Source organism: Phycodurus eques, chromosome 18 (assembly GCF_024500275.1).
Source record: "Phycodurus eques isolate BA_2022a chromosome 18, UOR_Pequ_1.1, whole genome shotgun sequence".
Taxonomy (NCBI): domain Eukaryota; kingdom Metazoa; phylum Chordata; class Actinopteri; order Syngnathiformes; family Syngnathidae; genus Phycodurus; species Phycodurus eques.
This window is the reverse complement of record NC_084542.1, coordinates 7,641,627-7,660,878: the sequence shown is the minus strand read 5'-3', so window position 1 is coordinate 7,660,878 and position 19,252 is coordinate 7,641,627. Positions and strand designations below refer to the sequence as shown.

General features: G+C 42.9%; 2 protein-coding genes across 4 annotated transcripts; both read left to right on the top strand.

Annotated features, from left to right (window-relative positions):
• The first annotated feature begins 329 nt into the window (after positions 1-329).
• taf1b (TATA box binding protein (Tbp)-associated factor, RNA polymerase I, B) lies at positions 330-9,347 on the top strand. 3 transcript variants are annotated; one of them, XM_061705054.1, is made up of 14 exons: positions 330-464; positions 789-887; positions 2,176-2,263; positions 2,557-2,654; positions 2,737-2,829; positions 3,805-3,913; positions 5,847-5,988; positions 6,236-6,329; positions 6,403-6,550; positions 6,784-6,958; positions 7,669-7,827; positions 7,913-7,980; positions 8,131-8,380; positions 8,968-9,347. In XM_061705054.1, the coding sequence occupies exons 1-14, from the start codon at positions 447-449 to the stop codon at positions 9,137-9,139; spliced, it is 1,713 nt and encodes a 570-aa protein (XP_061561038.1). In that variant the 5' UTR covers positions 330-446; the 3' UTR covers positions 9,140-9,347. The 3 variants fall into 3 exon arrangements, with proteins under 3 accessions (XP_061561038.1, XP_061561037.1, XP_061561039.1); XM_061705053.1 differs by having other exon boundaries at positions 8,965-9,347; XM_061705055.1 differs by lacking the exon at positions 8,968-9,347 and having other exon boundaries at positions 7,913-8,039; positions 8,131-8,374.
• Positions 9,348-11,517: 2,170 nt separating this feature from the next.
• On the top strand, positions 11,518-18,743 carry LOC133417092 (Krueppel-like factor 11). The gene is made up of 4 exons (XM_061704587.1): positions 11,518-11,592; positions 13,669-13,830; positions 15,526-16,117; positions 17,059-18,743. Exons 1-4 carry the CDS (start codon positions 11,575-11,577, stop codon positions 17,310-17,312), a joined length of 1,026 nt encoding a protein of 341 aa, XP_061560571.1. The 5' UTR covers positions 11,518-11,574; the 3' UTR covers positions 17,313-18,743.
• Positions 18,744-19,252: the final 509 nt, after the last annotated feature.

Here is a 19,252-nt window from a genome sequence, read left to right as displayed (position 1 = left end):
AGAACAGACCTAAACAAATATAAAGATCAAATCTAATATTTTCAAAAGTCATGTTCATGCCTACTTTTACGAGTTTAATTCCAACGATTATGTAATACTATTTATTCAATAATTACTTATGCATACTTTTAAACAAAAAACATTGAATATCAACTTCACGAAAAAAAACATTACAAATATGAACCATTTCGGTAAAAATCCACCGCAATGAAGGAGAGAAGCGTAAGGCTGCAGTTCTCATTGTTTCCTGTAGGTGGGAGCAGTTCTTTTTCAGTTGTATTGTAGAAAGACAAAACAAAAGGAAGAAAACCTGTTAAAAACATCCGGTTGTGATGCTGACCGTCAATGAAGAAGAAGAAGAAGAAGAAGAAGAAGAAGAAAAAAAGTGAGGCGCATTGCGTCTTCAGTGTCAAACTTTCGCTGTCAGAGCGTTTTGTTGTGGAAAAATGAACGAAGATTTGACGGTCTGTAAAACTTTATTTTGTTTCCTGTATTTCATCGTACTTAAATGTTTCCACGTCACCTCGTCGCATCTATCCAACGTGCTAAGCCACCGCTAATGACTGTCACTGTCGTACTCATTCAGGGTTACTCATTTGGTCCACAATTGAAAGCCGATTTGTCGGGAATTACTCACTAATTCCTCCAAATATCTTCGCTTCCATTTCAAGCATGATATTAGGAAAATAATCAGTTAATTGTGAGTTTTATCTATGGAGTGTCTGCATGATTGTGTGGCTTGCAGTGCTAATATAGAACAATGCTTCTAATCGTATATCCACATGCAGGGAAATTACCGGGAAGCATGTTCGCAGTGTGGGTCTGTGGACTGGGGATTGTCAGACGAGCAACGGTTCTTCTGCAGGTCTTGTCACAACATCATCGAGGTCAGTGGCAACAAAACAAGTACATTAAGAAAATATTAATATTTATTGATTATTGTCTTGCTGCAAATCATATGAGCAATCTGACATTGTGTTTTACAAAATTGAGTGCATTTCCAACGTTATGAATCTGTGCTTTCATTTACACTTGTGCAACTTACAGATAACAGTGGTTTTATATACTGTATGTGCCTTTTCAACAACAACAAAAACTTGTTACAATCAAGAAATTGTTTCAAATTGCCAAAGTTCCACATCCATCTGGAAATCTGAGCAACCTCAGCTTATTCATCGTACTGTACAAAGTAAAGAGCTTTTCAGAAAGTGTGCAGTTATCCCCCTGCCTTGTAAATGTATTCATAAAAATACATACAAGTTGCGGCAGTGCATGGAAAATCCATGTTCCACCAAACCAACCTCTTTTGAACTGAAGCTGTGGACTGATATTTTTGATATTCGGTGTCTTGCAATGTGTCTGTGTGGCTTTGTAGATTCAGTTTGTCGTCTCTTTTGACTTTCCCTGACTGTCGGCCACGTAAGAATTTTATTTCTCCCGCATATCACTTCGTACCTCTTTTTTTTCTCAACGAGCCGCGGATGAGCCCGAAAGCTCACTCCGCAAACACGTTTGTGGTGTGGGTGACGTTTGTTTGGGAGGCAACTGCCTACAACCGAGAGCGCCATGGCTGGCTGAAGACGTAACGACTCCTTCCTTAGGCTATGAGGCTATCTTTCATACTGTCCCATTTAAAATATCGGTACGAAAAAACCCCTAAATGATTCATTGTGTAGTATTAAAAAAAACTAAGCTATTGCTATCTCTTTTTGGCAATGTCTTTATCCCTCAGTATTATTTTCTCACTTGACAAAAATGAAGAAAATGGCTTGACAAGCAGCAGCCATAAAAACACGACTGAAAATGAGCAACTTGAGCTTCTTCACACCCGTCATCTTCATTCTCATATCCATTTTTATCACTGGTTTATTCTCGTCATGTGTTCGATCACTCTCTGGCTCGAACTGAAAAGGCAGAACAGCTTTCATTGCTGCCGCCGGCTGCTACTTTGGCTACTGCTAAAAACGGGGGAAACTGGGTACACACCCTTTTTATGTCACTACCCAGAATGCACCGTAACGCAAACAACAATGGAAACCCCCGTTGGAATGTTTTTTTTTTAAAACATATAAATCTGGAAATTATTTTTGAAAGTTGTATCTTATTGTTATGTTACTTGAATTGAAAGAAATAATGTCAGCCAAACATTTCATTACAGTCGCGATTCCCTTTCAGAGAACCCTTGAAGTGCAGTCCTACCCGTGCACGCCGGGATCGTCGCAGATCTCCTCCATCAAAAGAGGGATCCGAAGAAAGAGACAAAGTCAGTGTGTTTGTGACTGAGCCTTCAGCTGCTAACTACTTTTATCTATTTTTGTTGTTATTTTGCATCTTGCATTTTATACTACTTCTGGATTTTGTTCTTTATGTATTTCTTAATTTTTTTATTGGTCTTTTGATCCTATAAGATGACATGAAAGCTGCCCAAAATTAGATGTGTTTTTATTTTTATATTTGTTATTATTACGATTTTGATGATGTGATTTTGAGCAGCCATGTTGTTGGCGTGTGTGTGTGTGTGTGTGTGTGTGTGTGTGTGTGTGTGTGTGTGTACAGAGCGAGAGTGTCTGTGGCTGGAGTGTGAAGGCTTCCAGTTCATCCTGATGAAGCAAGCGGCCGCGCTGCTCGAGCTCGGCGTCCCCCCAAGTTTTAAGGTGTCACAATGGCAGGGGGTGGTAGTTGTTGTTTGTGATTAGGGAGGCGTTGTCATCGTGTTCTAACTGTGGCGTGCTTTAGGACGACGTTTTGTGGCCGCTTTGGCGACGCTTCTTGCAGACGAGCAATCAGGCTTACACGGACACCCCCGTCGAGAGCGCCAAGTTCAAAGTGGTGAGACCCGGAGACAGTGTCTACAAAGACACATAGATGCCTCATCTCACAGGTTGGGCCATTTGCTACGATACGTCAGCGCATTTTCCACACTGTATGTGGCATACCTAATGCAAGTAAATGGGCTGGACTTCAGATGGCAACAACCTACGAACTGAATGCTGCTTCTTCATTGTTATACTGGAGGCTTTTTGGGAAACTAAAATCAATGTATGTCACTTTTAATCAGCTGATTATAAATGTGTACTCAGTGTATGTTTAGGACATAGTAAATTCTAAACCAATGAGAGAAGGTTCTAACCCTGAAATAAATTCTAATCCCAATTGAGAAGGGTCTAGTCCCAAGAGAAGTTCTTGTTCCCTGTGAGAAGTTTCTAGTTAGGAGAGAAGGTTGTGGTCCAGAGAGAAGGTTGAAGTCCCCCAAAAGAAGCTTCTAGTCCCGAGAGACAAGATTCTATTCCTGAGAGAGGGGGTCCTAGTGATGAGAGAGAAAGTTTGAGTCCTAAAAGAAGTCATTTTGCAAATTGAGAAGGTTCTAGTCTTAAGAGAGGTACTTGTCCCCTAAGAGAAGGTTCTAATCCAGACAGAAGGTTGTATTCTACTGGGAGCTTCTTGTCCCAAGAGAGACTCCGATAGTCCAGAGAGAAGGTTCAATAATTATAGTAATACATTTTATTTATAATGCACTTGAGTTAAGTTAAGCTATTAATAATCGCAGTCACTTTAGAAAAGACTTATTTGTTTTAAATAATGGTAGATCACGAAGCAGCAAATGAAAGCAGGCATCTTCTTATTTGAGCCTATCGTGCCACTTTGCCACATCCAATGTGGCGACGAGCTCAACATATGATTCTGTGTTGAAAGTGGCGTCTATGTGCTGCATGTTTACAGTTAAGCCATAATGTCCTGCCATAACCAAGTGGCTGTGTTCTACTCTGACCTTGACACCTAACTTTTGTTTGTGTGTGTCTTCAGCAAGCTGTGGATTCGGACTTGGGAAGCGCCGCTGAGTCGTCCTTCATGTCCGCCAGCGAGATGGACAGTGAGAAGTCGTACCCGCCCGGCACGTCCGCGTTGGAACCAGGTCAGCATGCGCTCTTCCTCAAGGCAGCCGCCGTCCATCGCCATTGAACAATTCACACTACTTTTCATAGAAGATACTAGTCTCGAGAGAGAGAAGGTTTAGCCCCCAGAGAGAAGGTTGCAGTCCCCGAAGAGAAAATACTAGCTCTGAGAGAGAGATTGTTTTAGTCCTGGGCGAGAAGGAGGTTCTAGTCCAGAGAGAGAAGGTTCTAGTCCCCCAAGAGAAGATTAACTAGTCTCAAGAGAGTTGAGTTGCTGACTGTCTGTGACTAGGTTGGCTGCAATTGCAGCTGCAATGGCAAGTGCATTGCAACATCGCAGAGCAATCAAAATGGCAGGTTATGTCACATGCTCTTTCACAACAAAAATGACTTTAGCAAATACCGACGGAGATCCAGCATGCTGCCGCATAGCCGTACCCATATACAGCATCCCTGGCTGTGTCCCAATTCAATTTCTGTGGCGTCACTGCATCGCAGATTTTTATTTTTTTTTATCGCCCTTATGTCACAGACTTTTTGTTGTATCGTGGGATGTTGCATTGTTTATTTTTCCACACAGACTGTAACTGCTGACTCGTAGTAGCGATAAGCGTAAGCCAGGAGGAAAAAGCGTGTAAAAGACAGAATGTCCAAAGTTTGGGTTCATATCACATTTAATAAAAGAAGCTCATGTGCCTATTGGAAAGTACAACTGGCTTAAGTTATGAAACTGCATGTCGACAGTAAACTAAATATCATTAGCCATTTTAACATGACCATACTCCCTCTAATTGGAATGAATTATAAACCCTTCCCGGTGCTCTTTCAATTGCTTTAATATACAAACTGTAACAAAATACAGTAAACACAAGCATATTCTTACCCTACCTCCCAATGGCCTCAACTGACGCCGTCACACATGCACAATGACTAACAGTTTAGCCCGTTTACAGCCAGCCCACACTACTCTCATTCGCTGACTTCCATGTCAATCAACAGGCCAGGCCCGCCTTTAAAGTCACATGCGTTCATTTTTTAAAATTAGATTTTTTATTTTCTTCCTTGATCTATATTCTTATGTTTAATGTTAAACTTTATGTAACCCATTTGTTCATAATAAATGGGCCATTTTTTTCATACCTGCTGTTGCTGACTATTGTTCTCTGTTTGACTAATATCACTTAAAACCATTTCTAACATTGCATACTACAAAATAAGTAAAAGTATTCATAATTTGTGCTGATATTGCTTGGGATTAATATCTGTATCGGCCAATACTCAAGGCTGCAATATCGGTATTGGATAGGATCGGAACTGAAAAATCGGGACATTCCTCGAGACATTTGCGAGATTAAACAATTCATCCATCCATTTTCTTTTCTGCTTATCCTCACCAGGGTCGCGGGCTGCTGGAGCCTGTCCCAGCTATCTTCGGGCGGGAGGCGGGGTAGACCAATCAGAGGGCACATAGAAACAAACAACCATTCGCACTCACATTCACACCTATGGGCAATTTAGAGTCGTCAATCAACCTACCTCGCATGTTTTTGGGATGTGGGAAGAAAACGGAGTGCCCGGAGAAAACCCACCCAGGCACGGGGAGAACATGCAAACTCCCCAGATGTGGGGCCGGGATTTGAACCCCGGACTCCAGAACTGTGAGGCAGATGTGCTAACCAGTCTCCACCGTGCCGGCCTTAAACAATTAAACAAAAGAAAAATAAGAGGCCTTCTAAATCAAGGATGGACTGGGGCCAATGGCACTTCCTGTGTTTGTGTCATAATCATTTACATTTACAGAAAATTACATGAACACTTCAGTTTATTTGCATTTAAATTAATTTATTGTGTGTGTCAGATACCAACGGAACTAGTCAACGAACATCCAGTTCTGTCGTCTAGTTAGGCTGCTCTGCGTACGGCTGGCTTAATGTGTGACCCTCCAACCCGCAGACAGCTGCAGTGATTGGTTGAACGGCTCCAAGGGCAGCCGCAAGTCACGCTGCAGAGCCATGAGGATGACCAAGACACTGGCACTGATCCACTTGGCGCTGGTATGGAGTCGCCAGGCGCTGACGCTTGGCGATCTGCTACGGTGAGCGACATGTCAGCGCTGCTGTTCCGGAACCTGCCTTAATCCATGCCTAAAAAGAGGCAAAAATGTGGGTTGAAAGAGAGTACACTAGATATTTTTTTTTCTCTCATATGGTATTTTTCCACCTGTTTTCACGCGGGTGGGGACTCTCATTCGCGGGGGTATGGGGTGTCACTGGGTGGTTCCATCATTTTTTCCCCAACCCTTCCAGAAGGTTGTGGAACATTTTGTGTCTTGTCTTCTTCAGGCTGGTGAGCGACGGACACGTCCCGTATCTTACTGCCTACCAGGATCTCCCTGAGGCGATGAAGCTGGACAGCGCTCGGATCTTCGGCGTGCAGGTGATGCCGCCTCACACCTTTTGCATCCTGACATCCTTCTCTGGGGTCCTAACGGTGCCGTATTCCTTGGTAGAGCGTCCCAAGCCACTATGCACTACACCGGGAGGCCCAGAAGCTTATCTGCTTCCTGCACCTTCCTGCTTTTCCTCCCATCCGCCGCCAGGACCTGCTACACCCGGCAATGCTCAGCCTGCGCTATCTTGCCGACGCCAACCTACCCGGTACGCTAATGCTAGCGTGCTAGCTAAGAGCACTTTTTGTGATCAGTGGCTGTGTTGGGAATCACTTCCTACCCACAATATGGTGTCCTATACGGTGAGTGGGCCATATTACAGTGCTGTTGGAGTTGACAGTGCAGTTGGAATGAGTGAAGAATTCCCAACACAGCCGATGCCTCTTCATCAACGATCACGTAACCATGGCGACACTAATAATGTCCGCCCGGCCACAACAGATGAGCTCTACCCTTGGGTGTGCATGCTGATGGAGCGCAGTAGCCTGGCGGGCGCAGCGTGCAGGACGTTGGAACCGTCCAGCCACCCCACACTGCCCAACTATGACATCCAGGCTGCCGCTCTTATCATCGTCACCATGAAGTTCCTATTCGGCCTGGACGACCACACAGAATGGTGATGGCGCATCCAGTTACCTCAGACGTTTGCTGATGATACTACCCGTTTTCGCTGCCAATGTCACTTAGGGCTCAACTCATTTCTCAATTTGCAACTTTCTCACGCCTCGCTCCTCCGTTTACATGTTAGCGCCCCCCATCAGAAATTCCATAAAGGATACGAGAAGATTGACAGACACTGTTAACAACTTCTCAACTTTGCAGATGCAAAGACGATTGTGAATCGCGAGCCGTTCTTCAAATGTTTTTTGTCATGTTGTAGGCATAGCTTGATGGCCGACTGCGCGCTGCAGTGGTAGAAATCGGCCTAGTTATTATCAATAAGGAAGTGACGGTTGTGCAGAAGAGCCACTGAAGGCGCTCGGTACTTCTATAGTGGAGGAGGGCCGACTCATGTTGGAGTCCTGGTTGTGTCATATGGCCTCATTTTCAGCTCCATCCAAAAAGATTCGGACAACTGAGAAGGTACAAAAAGAGTTTAATGTAATATCTGAGCAATTCACTACTAAATTGTTCTCAGCACTAAAACATATTTAACGTGTTGAGAAAAAAAAAAAATACTTGGTGGCGTGAGAACAATTTCTGGGTCACTTTCAATGTTTTGAGGAGCTAGGAACGATGTGATTAAGAGACTTAAGATAAGACCACTGTTTCCTCTGCCGTTGCCACTTCCTGTTTGCATATATGATATTTAGTTTTGACCTTCAGGTATTTGTCAAATGCCGCCGGTGATCTGGTGACCGAAGAATGTACGTCACATGACCGGTCGCCACAGACAGGAAGTACCTTCAGCCTGAGGAGGTGGTACCGTCTGCTGCACGTCGCCAAGATTCGAGCGCAGCAGATGCAAGAGCGTGCCACCGCCAGGTGGGATGCGACTTAATGGGCCTCATGGTGGTGGTGTTGCCTTCAACATTTTGTGTGTGTGTGTGTGTGTGTGTGTGTCCAACAGAAAGCAGTGGAACACCACGACTCTTTCCTCAAAGGGGAAGGTCCAATGTTGTGTTGTGAAAAAACAAAGTAAGACGCAGGAACGAGTAAATGGACTCAAACATCAAAAAGCATTTGTGTGCGTGGAGGTGTGTGTGCGCACGCACACATGTATGCAACTCTGTGCGCGCCTATGAATGTGTGTGCGGTTTGTGTACATGCAATCCTGTGTGTGTGCAGGAATGGCCAAGACGCTTAAGTCGTGTTTGGAGAGATTGTCATCCTGCATGGCAGGCAACCCCCCAGTGCCGCCGTCCTCTTTCACGTTCTGCTGGGGGGAAGAGGACGGCGCTGACGGTCCAAGTCTGCGTGACAAGAAACTCAACGCCGTGGTCACCCTAAAACAGGAAGTCCTGACCCACGTCAACACGGCGTACTGGCACCCTTCGCTCCAAGTCTGCGGCAATCTGTGCTCCCTGGCGTGGAGGAGGTTTGTGCGCCGATTGTGTTGCGCTCTCCTACGGAGCTCTCAGACATGTCATGCGGGGGGGAAATTGTGGCCATAATATAGACATGACTCTCTCACAAAATACAAATTTGTGGCCACAAAATAGGTACACTGAAGGTTTTTTATCGGAGGACACGTTCCAGACCCACCTACGATATAGAGATATATCAAGAAAACTTTTCATTGTATAGTTTTACTCCTCTCACTTGCTGTAGATGTGATAAAATGCACTTGAACTTATTACAAGACACTTTTTAAAGTATTCCGTAGCCCACGGCTCGCGCACGTTTGTACCGCACACTTGAAGTTTACTGCAAAACTGACAAGGCTAAAGAGATTGTATATTTAAACACCAAAATGTTAAATCAAACCATATAACAAAGAAGGTTCACTAGCATTAAGCTAACATGGGACATTTTTAGAGAAGCGCTCCTTTTGCTTACCCACAAGTCCGATAATGATATTAATATTCATTTGTATATGTTCACCCAACTTGTTGGCCACAGGTGAGTATTTTGTGGCCACAAACTAGCATTTCACGCACACGTTATATCTTATCTACACAGTAGCTCCGGGGGCAGTATTCACTACGAGGAGACGGAAGCCACACTGCCTCGATCCTACCTATGGCTGCTCCAGCTCTTCAGCTTCTTGTTGCAGGTCAACCTCAGCCAGCTGCACCAGGAAGTGCTGAACCTTGAGAGGCGTGTCCTCTCGAGAAAGGTGAGAAAAGCAACCTGACGGGGTTACGTGACCTCATTTCATGGACATAAAGAAGAAAAAGGGACTATTTATTTTTCGATCGGACTTGTGCGATCGATGTCAAGACAGAGCAACACACGACCTTGTCAATATTGAAACAAAGTACTGTACATTGAACACGAGAGGTGAAAATCTGTGATTTATTTTTATTTATTTTTTCACTGTAAGCCTAATAAACCTAAGGTATTTAAACACCTTTTTTGTAATGTGTGTTGTAAATGTATTTGAATACAACTTTTTGCAAGCATAAAATGTGCAGAAAATACATAATGGAATACAAAATCAATGTATTTGTTTGATAGTTTAAGCTGCAAGAGCCCTCCTGAACGCTTTAATTTAGAAGTGCAACAATCGAGTAACCAACAAGCACTCGATTATCAAATTAATGGACAACTATTTTGATGATCAATTAATCGTTCAGAGACCTTGTTAACTTCAAATTGTCCCAAGTCCTCAGAATTTTAGCCACTTAACAGTAAATATTCTCAGATTTCTATAGTAATTGAAAGCAGTCAATCAAAATAAGACATTTGCAAACGTACTTTTTCTTGGAAATCAATAATTAACATTTTTGCCATCGGATGTTATGGACCAAACCAGTAACTCGGTCAATTTTTGTTTTTTCATTTTCTGCACTGTCAATTTGAAATAGTGTCCAGCAAACACACTTTTGAACATATTGTCAACGTATTTCAACAACCACAAAAAAATGCATTTGTTTAAGAGAAAAATCAGCACTATACTACGATAGCAGTAGTGCAATATATATATATATATAGTGCAGGATTACTGGAACTCATGACATCATCACATGAACACTGATTGATAGTTAGCCAAGTCAAACCTTTTCAACATCTGGAAACTAGAAACATTCCACTTACTGCGCACAGAGTTTAGTTTGTCATCGTTGATGTCCTTAAGCAGCTTATCAATTTGGTGGTAACCATGGCAACGGTGTATGCTACATTCTGTTGTGTGTTTGTCTCGGTTTGTGCATGCACGTGCGTGTGTGTGCGTGTGCGTGTGCGTGCGTGTGCTTGTGCTTGTTTGCACTTGCTTGAGTTTTGCTTCTTGGAAAAAACAGAATGAACTGTTGTAATGTGCACACTTGACTTGTGTGTGCGTGCGTGTGTGTTTTTCGGTGGGTTTTGGTTGCGTTTTTTTATTCCACTCAAAGTGTCCCCTCCCAAGCGCGGTGCGAGCACACGTTTTGAATTGTCACCGGGGCTGCTCACCCCGCCGCCCGCCTGTCATACACACGAGCAGATGGAGCGCCGCCGCCGCAGGAAGCAGCGAGGAATGAAACGGGGCCCTTTGTCTGCCTACCCCCACCGGCCGACAGGATGACGTGTCACCTGCTTCGTGATGGTCTGGAAAGCGTTAAGTGCACCAAAAACAAAGGGGCCCACCACACTCAACGCCCTACCCCCCAAACCTACCCAACCCTGTTCTGTACTCCTGTAGTGGAGCTTTGTTTACAACACACACAGTCGCTCGGTTCATACTTCCTTGTTAGTCTAAAAATACAATTTTTTATATTTTTCTTTTATTACATTCACTGAGGTCTATTCAATAGGAACAATTTTGCAGTGATGTGTTGTGTACAATGTTTATTAGTGTTATGATTCAGTTAAAAAAAAAAAAAAAAAAAAGTATATTACTTGTGCATTTAGTGTGTTTTATTAGTGACTATCTTTTGCTTAATAGGATAATTGCAGGTGTCTTTTTTAACTTACTGTCTCAATATCAGTAAAAAGTAGTATACACTTGCTAAAAATGATGTTCTTTCTTTACGTCCATGTAGCGATAATCCGCAAAGGTTGAATTGAGGCAACTGGACTTTTCTTGTTTGTGGAATTTGATGATTTTTGTTGTTGTTTGGTATTTTCTGACAGTTACAAAATGATGTAGGTATGATTTTTCATTACCTGAATGGATGTATCAACAGGACTCTTGAATTATTCCTTTGAAAAGTGGATTCAACCAATAGATTATTATAACACTGGATAATATAGGTATTTAGCGTGTACTCGCACGTGGGTTTGTTTATCCTGTACAGAAATGCGCGGGCACGCGACGGCGGCGCGCAGTGTTCTAACGCGCACGCGCTGGCGGGTTCATGGGGTTCATGGAGTTTACTGTGACACCGCTGACTCCTTGGCGCCGCCTTCCGACAGCCTCCGGCCAATGGCGCCTCGGCCCGACAGTGACCGCGCCCCTCACCGCCGTCTATTCGCCAAAGCCTGCTACACCTTTGCTGCTGATTGGTCGCCCGTAGGCCGCCGCGCACGCCACCCCCCCCCCCCTCCACCCTCCCACCTTTCCTGTTGTTTTTCCCCCAGTGTGTGACTCCTCAGCTGAACTGCGCCCGGCCGGCGGATCCTGAGCGAGCAGCTTTTCTTCCGCGTCTCGCCATGCTGCTCTCGCGCCAGGTGAGTACTAACAAAACAAAGCGGCCTTGGTCGAACAGAATCGGACCGCCACAGGCGACCTTTTCTTGCTGTCTCGCGTTCGATTGGCGGGCTGCTGCTGGTTCATCTCAGGTCACCTCAACCCGAGTCCTCCCGCCACACATGATGCGGCCAAGTGGTGATCATCAACCCATTTTTATTTTCATCATGATAATTTTTATCATTGTCAACATGATGCTCATTTGTTTAAACGCCGATAATGTCATTATTCTGCATTAAAATTCTTATGATTGTTGGAGGGGTAAACAAGTGGTTAGCACGTCTGCCTCACAGTTTTGAGATTCTGGGTTAGAATCTCTGCTGGGTAGTTAGTATGGTAAATTTACGCCTTTCACGTCACAAAAACATGTCTGGGATGTTTCCATAGGTGTCAATGCTTGTTTGTTCTTATGTGCCCTGACATTGATTGGCGACCATTGTTTGAATATAACAGAATAGAATGTATTTTATTGTCACTGCGGAAACCTCCACGATACCGCGATTCAGTTTTGTGATTACAATTATTCAATTTCTTATAGTGTTTGTACAATATTTTTGTGCTATCCATTGCGCTTGCTCTCTCACAATATATGTGCTGAAATGTGTTTGTCGAGAAATAAACTAAATTACATCTATCAGTCTAGAAAGGGTTACAAAAGCGATTTCTAAAGCTTTAAGGTTCCAGCGAACCATAGGCAGGGCCATTATCCTCACATGGAGAAAACATAGAACTGTGGTGAACCTTCCTAGGAGTGGCCAGCCTACAAAGATTACTCCAAGAAAACAGCAATGACTTATCCAGGAGACCATAAAGGAACTCAGGACTACTTCTAAAGAACTGCAGTTAGTGTTCATGACAACAATAAGGAAGATAATGGGCAATAATGGGATCCATGGCAGAGTTCCAATGCGAAAACCACTGCTGACCAAAAAGAACGTAAAGGCTGGTCTTACTTTTGGAAAAAAAAAAAACATCTGAATGATTGACAAGACAAGACTTTTGGGAGAATGTTATATGGACTGACGAGATGAAAGTTGAACTTTTTGAAAGGTGTGAATCTTGTTATATCTGGCAGAAATCTAGCACAGAATTTCAGAAAAAGAACATCATACCAACAGTCATAACATGGTGGTGGTAGTATGATGGTCTTGGACTGCTTGGCTCCTTCAGTACCTGGACAACTCGCTGTGGATAGAACCATGAAATCTGCTCTGTAACAGAAAAACCTGAAGAAAAATGTTCAGCTGTCAGTTTGTGACCTCAAACTGAGGCACACTTGGGTTCTGCAGCAGGATAAGGATAACGAACACCAGCAAGTCAACTTCTGACTGGCTTTGAAAAAAACAAATGAAGGTTTTGAAGTGGTGTAGTCAAAGTCCAGAGTGGAATCTGATTGAAATGCAAGGGCATGACCTTAAAAAGGCCGTTCATGCTCGAAACCCTCCATTTTGCTGAATTCAAACAATTCTGCAAGGAAGAGTGGGCCAAAATATCTCCACAGAGATGTGAAAGTTAAGGAAAATGTTTGATTTCAGTTGTTGCTGCTGAGGATGGCACAACCAGTTATTGGGTTTAGGGGGCCATTACTTTTTCACACATAGCCAGGTAACTTTGAATAGTTTGTTTTTCCCCTTAATAAATGAAATAATTTAAAACAGCATTTTAAGTTCACTTGGGTTATATTTGTCAGATATTTACATTTGTGTGATGATCTTAAACATTAAAGGGAGGAAACTATACAGAAAAAATATATGTAAGAATTTGAGAAGGGGGCCAACTCTATTTCACGGCACTGCATATGCGCCCTGTTACTGACTGGCAACCAATCCATTGTTTGTCTTCCTCACAACGAGTTCAGGGTGGGTGTTTGTGAATTTTCAGAACGTCAACTTCTAGTCAGCTGCCCACTCCCCTTCACTGTATGTAAATGTGGGTGGGGCTAATACAGGGTGGCATCACCCTCTCCCCAGTGTGTTTTATGTACTGGCCAATCAGCACGCAGGAAGGCAGTGACACATGATTTCATGCATTTACCGTAAGTAACCTTTGACCTCCAGGTGGACTTGGAGGCGGCCGAGGCGCTAGTCAGCATGAGCTTCTGGGGTCAAAGTTTGGCGGAGGCCCGCCCGCTGACGCCCACCTCTGACTCGTGTGACTCCACCCCCCCGCACTCAGAGGGCGGAGCCTCAGCCAATGAGATGGCGGCGTTGTCATCTCTGGTGAGAGTTCAATGACACTCTTTTCGATTCAGGAAAAACTTGCTATACTGATCAAGCGAATAATCAGTCAGGGTTTTTCCTGGCTCAAGCTGGGGAGTGTTAGCGGTTAAACATAAAAGCAGGATAAAGAATGAAGTCAAAAATTGGGACTAAAAACACTGAATGTTTGTTAGGACTTGTGTTTGTGTGTGTGTGGTTTTCCAAGAGAGAAAGAATAACCAAATACAGTTTACTAAGTGAATCCAAACATAGGATAAATAATAGGGCCCAACTGCTTAATCAGCCGGCCATTTTAATCGGCTCATATTACGGCTGATATTAGCTCTTTTCCTTTTTTTTTTTTTTTTTTTTTTTTTTTTTTTTTTAATAAACACTAACATGTTACAGCATAAGACAGATAATGACATTCAAACAAAGATTCCCTAAAAATAAATTGTCAGAGCTTTGCTGATTTTCAGTGTTGTAAAGTCAAACAAAGAACCTGGCATCTATCCATCTACTTGTAACCAGGATCCATCCACATGACTATATTCTTCATCTCTTTCTTTGTCTCTTACCTACGGAAGCGTATTGCATTCACTTGGATACAAAAAGAACAACTCCGGTTTTTCTGAGTAATTTTTTCAAGGGCTTTGTTTTTTTGAATATTTTTTTCTGTTTTTCTGACTAACTATTTTTCTCAGTTTTTCTGTCATTTTATCCCCCTTTTTCTGAGTAATTCCCCCTTCCCCCCCTGTTTTACTTACAATTTTTTGTCTGACAATTTTTTTTTTCTAATGACTAATAACAATACCATCTATGTGACTCAAAGACAGGAGTATCTCCCAGTGTCTTAAACCCATATCAAAATAAAACTAAATAAGCCGGTCATGTTGCTTACTACGGAGTCACTTGAATTCAGAAAAACAGGGGGTGGGGGGGTATTTACTCAGAAAAACAGGGGGAAAAAATTAGACAGAAAAATAATTAGTCAGAAAAACACAAAAAATACTCAGAAAAACAGAAAACATATTCCAAAAAACAAAGCCCTAAAAAATTACTCGGAAAAACAGGAGTTTTTTTTTTTTTTTTTTTTAATCCAAGTGAATGCAATACGCTTCCGTATTTACGTATATCTCTTATTTGCATATTCCTTTTACATGGTGCCCCTGGTGTTTAGACTGAGACATCACAGTCACGCCTTCAACAACTGACAATCTTGTGTTCCTAAAACTTAACCTCTGAAGCAGTTCATTTATTAGCACTTTTACTGGATAAATAGTAAGTACACTTGAATGTTACTTGAAGCACTGTGTTGTATTTATTTTAATTCTTTGCCCTTTAAGTTCCTTGAACAGTGATTTTACTACCAGATTTTTTTTAATGGTATTTATTTGCCCACTGGATATTTGTTTTATTTTATTTACTTTAAATATTTATTTCATTTTATTGTGTAGTCTATATATTATTTTTATTATAAATAAACGGAAAAAGATCACATAAAATTGCCATTAGTTTATGTAATTTTAAGGAAAACTCTGACATCGGGATATACAGTATATCGTTATTGGGATATCAAATTTTGTCCATATCGCCCAGCTCTACTAGTACATGGACCAATCAGCGCAGTAGTAAAATATCGAATAAATGTGCAACAAGCTTTCCGAATTTGATATCGGTGAAAACACGTGCTGATCACGTGATCCCTACCTGCAGTGCATGACTCCGCCTCACAGTCCCAGCTTCGGCGAGGCTGACGCCTTTGGAACCACCTCAGTCCCGTCACGCCCGCCCGACGACTGCGCTGTGACACCCGTCGAGGGCGCCACCGCCATGGCAACCAGCGTCATACGCCACACCGCAGACAACCTCGGAGCGCCGCCCACCGCCGCTGCCCCGCCCACTCCGAGTCAGGATCCTCATGTCGCTCCCCCGCTTTCCTCGCCATCTTCATCGCCAGCTCCTTCCGTCTCGCCGCTCCTGTGCCAGCTTTTCCCGCTGGGCAACCGTCCAGGACTGATCTCCGCCTTTGTGCCGGCGCAGGGCGTCTCCCTAGTGAGCTCGGCCATGCCGCGGGGCGCCGTCATGCTGGTGGTCCCGCGCACGCCGGCCCCCCGGACGCTGGTGACACTGGGGAGTGCCAAGCTGCTGCCCCTGGCGCCTACCCCCCTCTACTTGACCTCGGGCGCCGGCGGGAACGCTGCCCAGGACTTCTCCCGACGACGCAACTACGTGTGCGACTTTCCGGGATGCAAGAAAACGTACTTCAAGAGCTCCCACCTCAAAGCTCACCTGCGCACGCACACAGGTAGGGAACACACACTTTACCACACATGTTTGATTTACAAGTTTAATTTGTTCCCTGACCATGCTTGTAACTCCAAACACTCGTATCGTAAATCAGTTTTACCTTTTGAAAGTAATGGAACTGCTATTAATATGGTCCGGCCCCCTAACACCATTTTTCTCTTTTTTTTAACATATTTTTTTAACGACGAGAAATAGCATAGAATTGTAAAATATAAATATGAAAACTTGATAAAACATAATAAAAGTTAATGTAAAGCAATACGATGTTTTTAATTAATTAAGTGATTATTATTTCCCTTCATTGGCTGAACTTAATAAAAAAAAAATTGTGTGGCCTTTTTTAACACACTTTCAGCCGCTTCGCCATCTTTTCATGGACAGAGGTCCGCAGATGAGAAATTATTATAATGCCCTTGGCTGACGTTAAAAACTTTATTGACACCTTCTGCTTGAGTGTAGCACATAGGGTGCAACTTCTACGCTCGTAGTGCTTGGCCAAGTGGACCACACACACACCTCTCACTCATGTATGATTTCAAGCTTTAATTTAATGATCATCATCTGTTTCTTTTTCTTACCACTCACTTTGTTATGACACATGGTTAGAGGGGAAAAAGGTGGCAAACTAGATTAAAAAAAAATGCGAGCACAAAACTGTACTTGTACTTTCACAACTGCTGGTGGCCACAAGTTATTGGAAAACCGTAATATGTATCAAACCATGAATTTTGTGGACCATTCCACCTGACATTGAATAGCAACCAGTTTTATTGCTGGTCTATTTTTGCCCTATGATTGACTGGGGACAAGTCCAGCTCCTCATCCAAAGTCTGCCTGGATAGGCTTCACCTCACGTGTGACCCTAGTGAGGACAAGTGGTCTAGAAAACTAATGGATGGTTATGATTTTGATTTAAAGAAAACCATTGTTTTTCTGCAGGCGAGAAGCCGTTCAGCTGCCGCTGGGAAGGCTGCGACAAAAAGTTTGCCCGCTCTGACGAGCTTTCCCGCCACCGCCGCACGCACACGGGCGAGAAAAAGTTTGTGTGTGGTGTGTGCGCACGCCGCTTTATGCGCAGCGACCACCTGACCAAACACACTCGCAGACACGCTAGTGCCAAGAGGCCCGCCGCCGCAGCCACCGCCTCCTGGACTGCCACTCAAGACTCAGGGGCAGCTCTTCCCATCGCCTGATTGGTTGCTGCAAAAAACTTTAAAAAAATTGAAAAATCACCTCAGGGTGGGGTGAGGTGGAGGACCCTTAAGGCATGTCGAACTGTAAGTGGCTCAACCTCTTTTCTATTCCAAATCCTCATCACAACTTTTCAACTTTGACCTCAGACAGCCTCGTAGCTGCTTGCTAGCGTCTGCATCATCATTTGTCCAGCAGTGTTAGCGTCATGCTAATGCTGCACGCTCCGTCGACCTTCTGTACACAAAACAAAAACATGTTGAAGATGCAGATGAGATTAAAGGGGAACTAAATGAAAAATGTATACATAAATTGTATGTGCCAACACTAGTCATAACACGCTAATCTGATTAATATTACGATCATGTCATCATTCATCGACGTACGGGGGCACCCATGTTTAGTGAAATGGTTATCGGCCGGAAAACCAAAAGTGTACATCACAAGTACTGTAGCTTGTTGCCTTGTTTACAGCGCATCTTAGCAAGCATGGTTTGATAAAATTGATAGCTAGGAAGTGCAAGTGTGTTAGGCTGTCAGCATCAAAGGTAAGTGTGCAGATTCATTTTTGCTTATGAAACAGCCTTTTAAAAGTAGTCCGGTGGCTGTCTCCTGCCTACCCAACACTCGCAGCCGGCCGACGAGCAGCTAGCTCCTAGCCGCTAATGCCCGCGAACTGGCGCCGTGTTATACAAATTAGTAATCGATGACAGTGTAATGAATTGGCGTTTATTTTTATTTTTTTAGCATAATAAATTAGCAATTTAACATTATTTCGGAATAGTGTTGTTTTGATGTTGGTGGCAACTGTATATGATGGCAGCATAAGGTAGGATCGTAGGACAGCAACTTGACTCACTGACCGTTGCCAGTCAATTGAATCACGCTTCCACCGTGAGCTGGCTCGATAAGTGGATCTGGCCGATCATAGCTTGTTGTTGCTTAACATTTACCAACTCTGTCTGGTTTCCTGTGAAAATAAAGAGGCTGATGCACATAACATTCTCGCAAATTTGCACACTCGCAAGAGTGAAAAGATATAAACATGGCGATCTTTTAAATGTTCTTTTACGAAATGTGGTACATTTAAGTAAACAGCATCAGATAAAGAAGATTTAAACATTTTACTTTTAACTCATTCACTGCCAGCCTTCCCAGTTAACATGGATAGTTGACTTCTAAAGCCGTCAATGGCAGTGAAAGTGTTCAAATATGAAGTTTTGATATTGGGTTTAGTTCCCCTTTAAGATGCTAATCAAGCTAATGTTAGCATGACTGCTGGTAGAGGTCATAGAACAAGCATGTGTCGTGTTGGGACTGAAACACAGGACTGAAAAAGACGCCTCGCTCAGGATTTTTTCAATTTATTGACGACAATTACAACAAGATGGTGGTCAGCTGCTTGTTCACAGAGAAAAAACAAACGATAACAATGTGACATTGCACTACGTTTTTTAAAAATTCCAAGCTTGTTTTTGTATTATTCTCTGTCATGTATGTATACAATATGTTTACTTGATGTATAATCTCATGTTGCATTTGTGTACCAAAGCTAAGGTGTCGTGCTTGCTTCTAATGATGATTCCATGTATTTGAATGTTATGCGTAGCGAGTAAATCCACCACAAACTATTGATGTTCTCACTGTGATACTACCTATTACTTCAACTTATTATTATTGTTATTATTATTGTTGTTTCATAAACATTTGTTTATGTAGCCAGGAAGAAAATACCTCATGTTACTGCTTGTGTTAAAAAAAAACCATCTTTTTCTACAATAAAATGAACCACAACAACGTCATTTTGCCTTCAAGACAAAGACAGATTATTGTTAGCATTGTTTACCATTCTGTAAACGTTTCTTTGGATGAAAATTTAGCTGAAATTATTTTTAAATAATATAACATTGAACAGATGTAAAATCATGAGGAAAAAAAATTA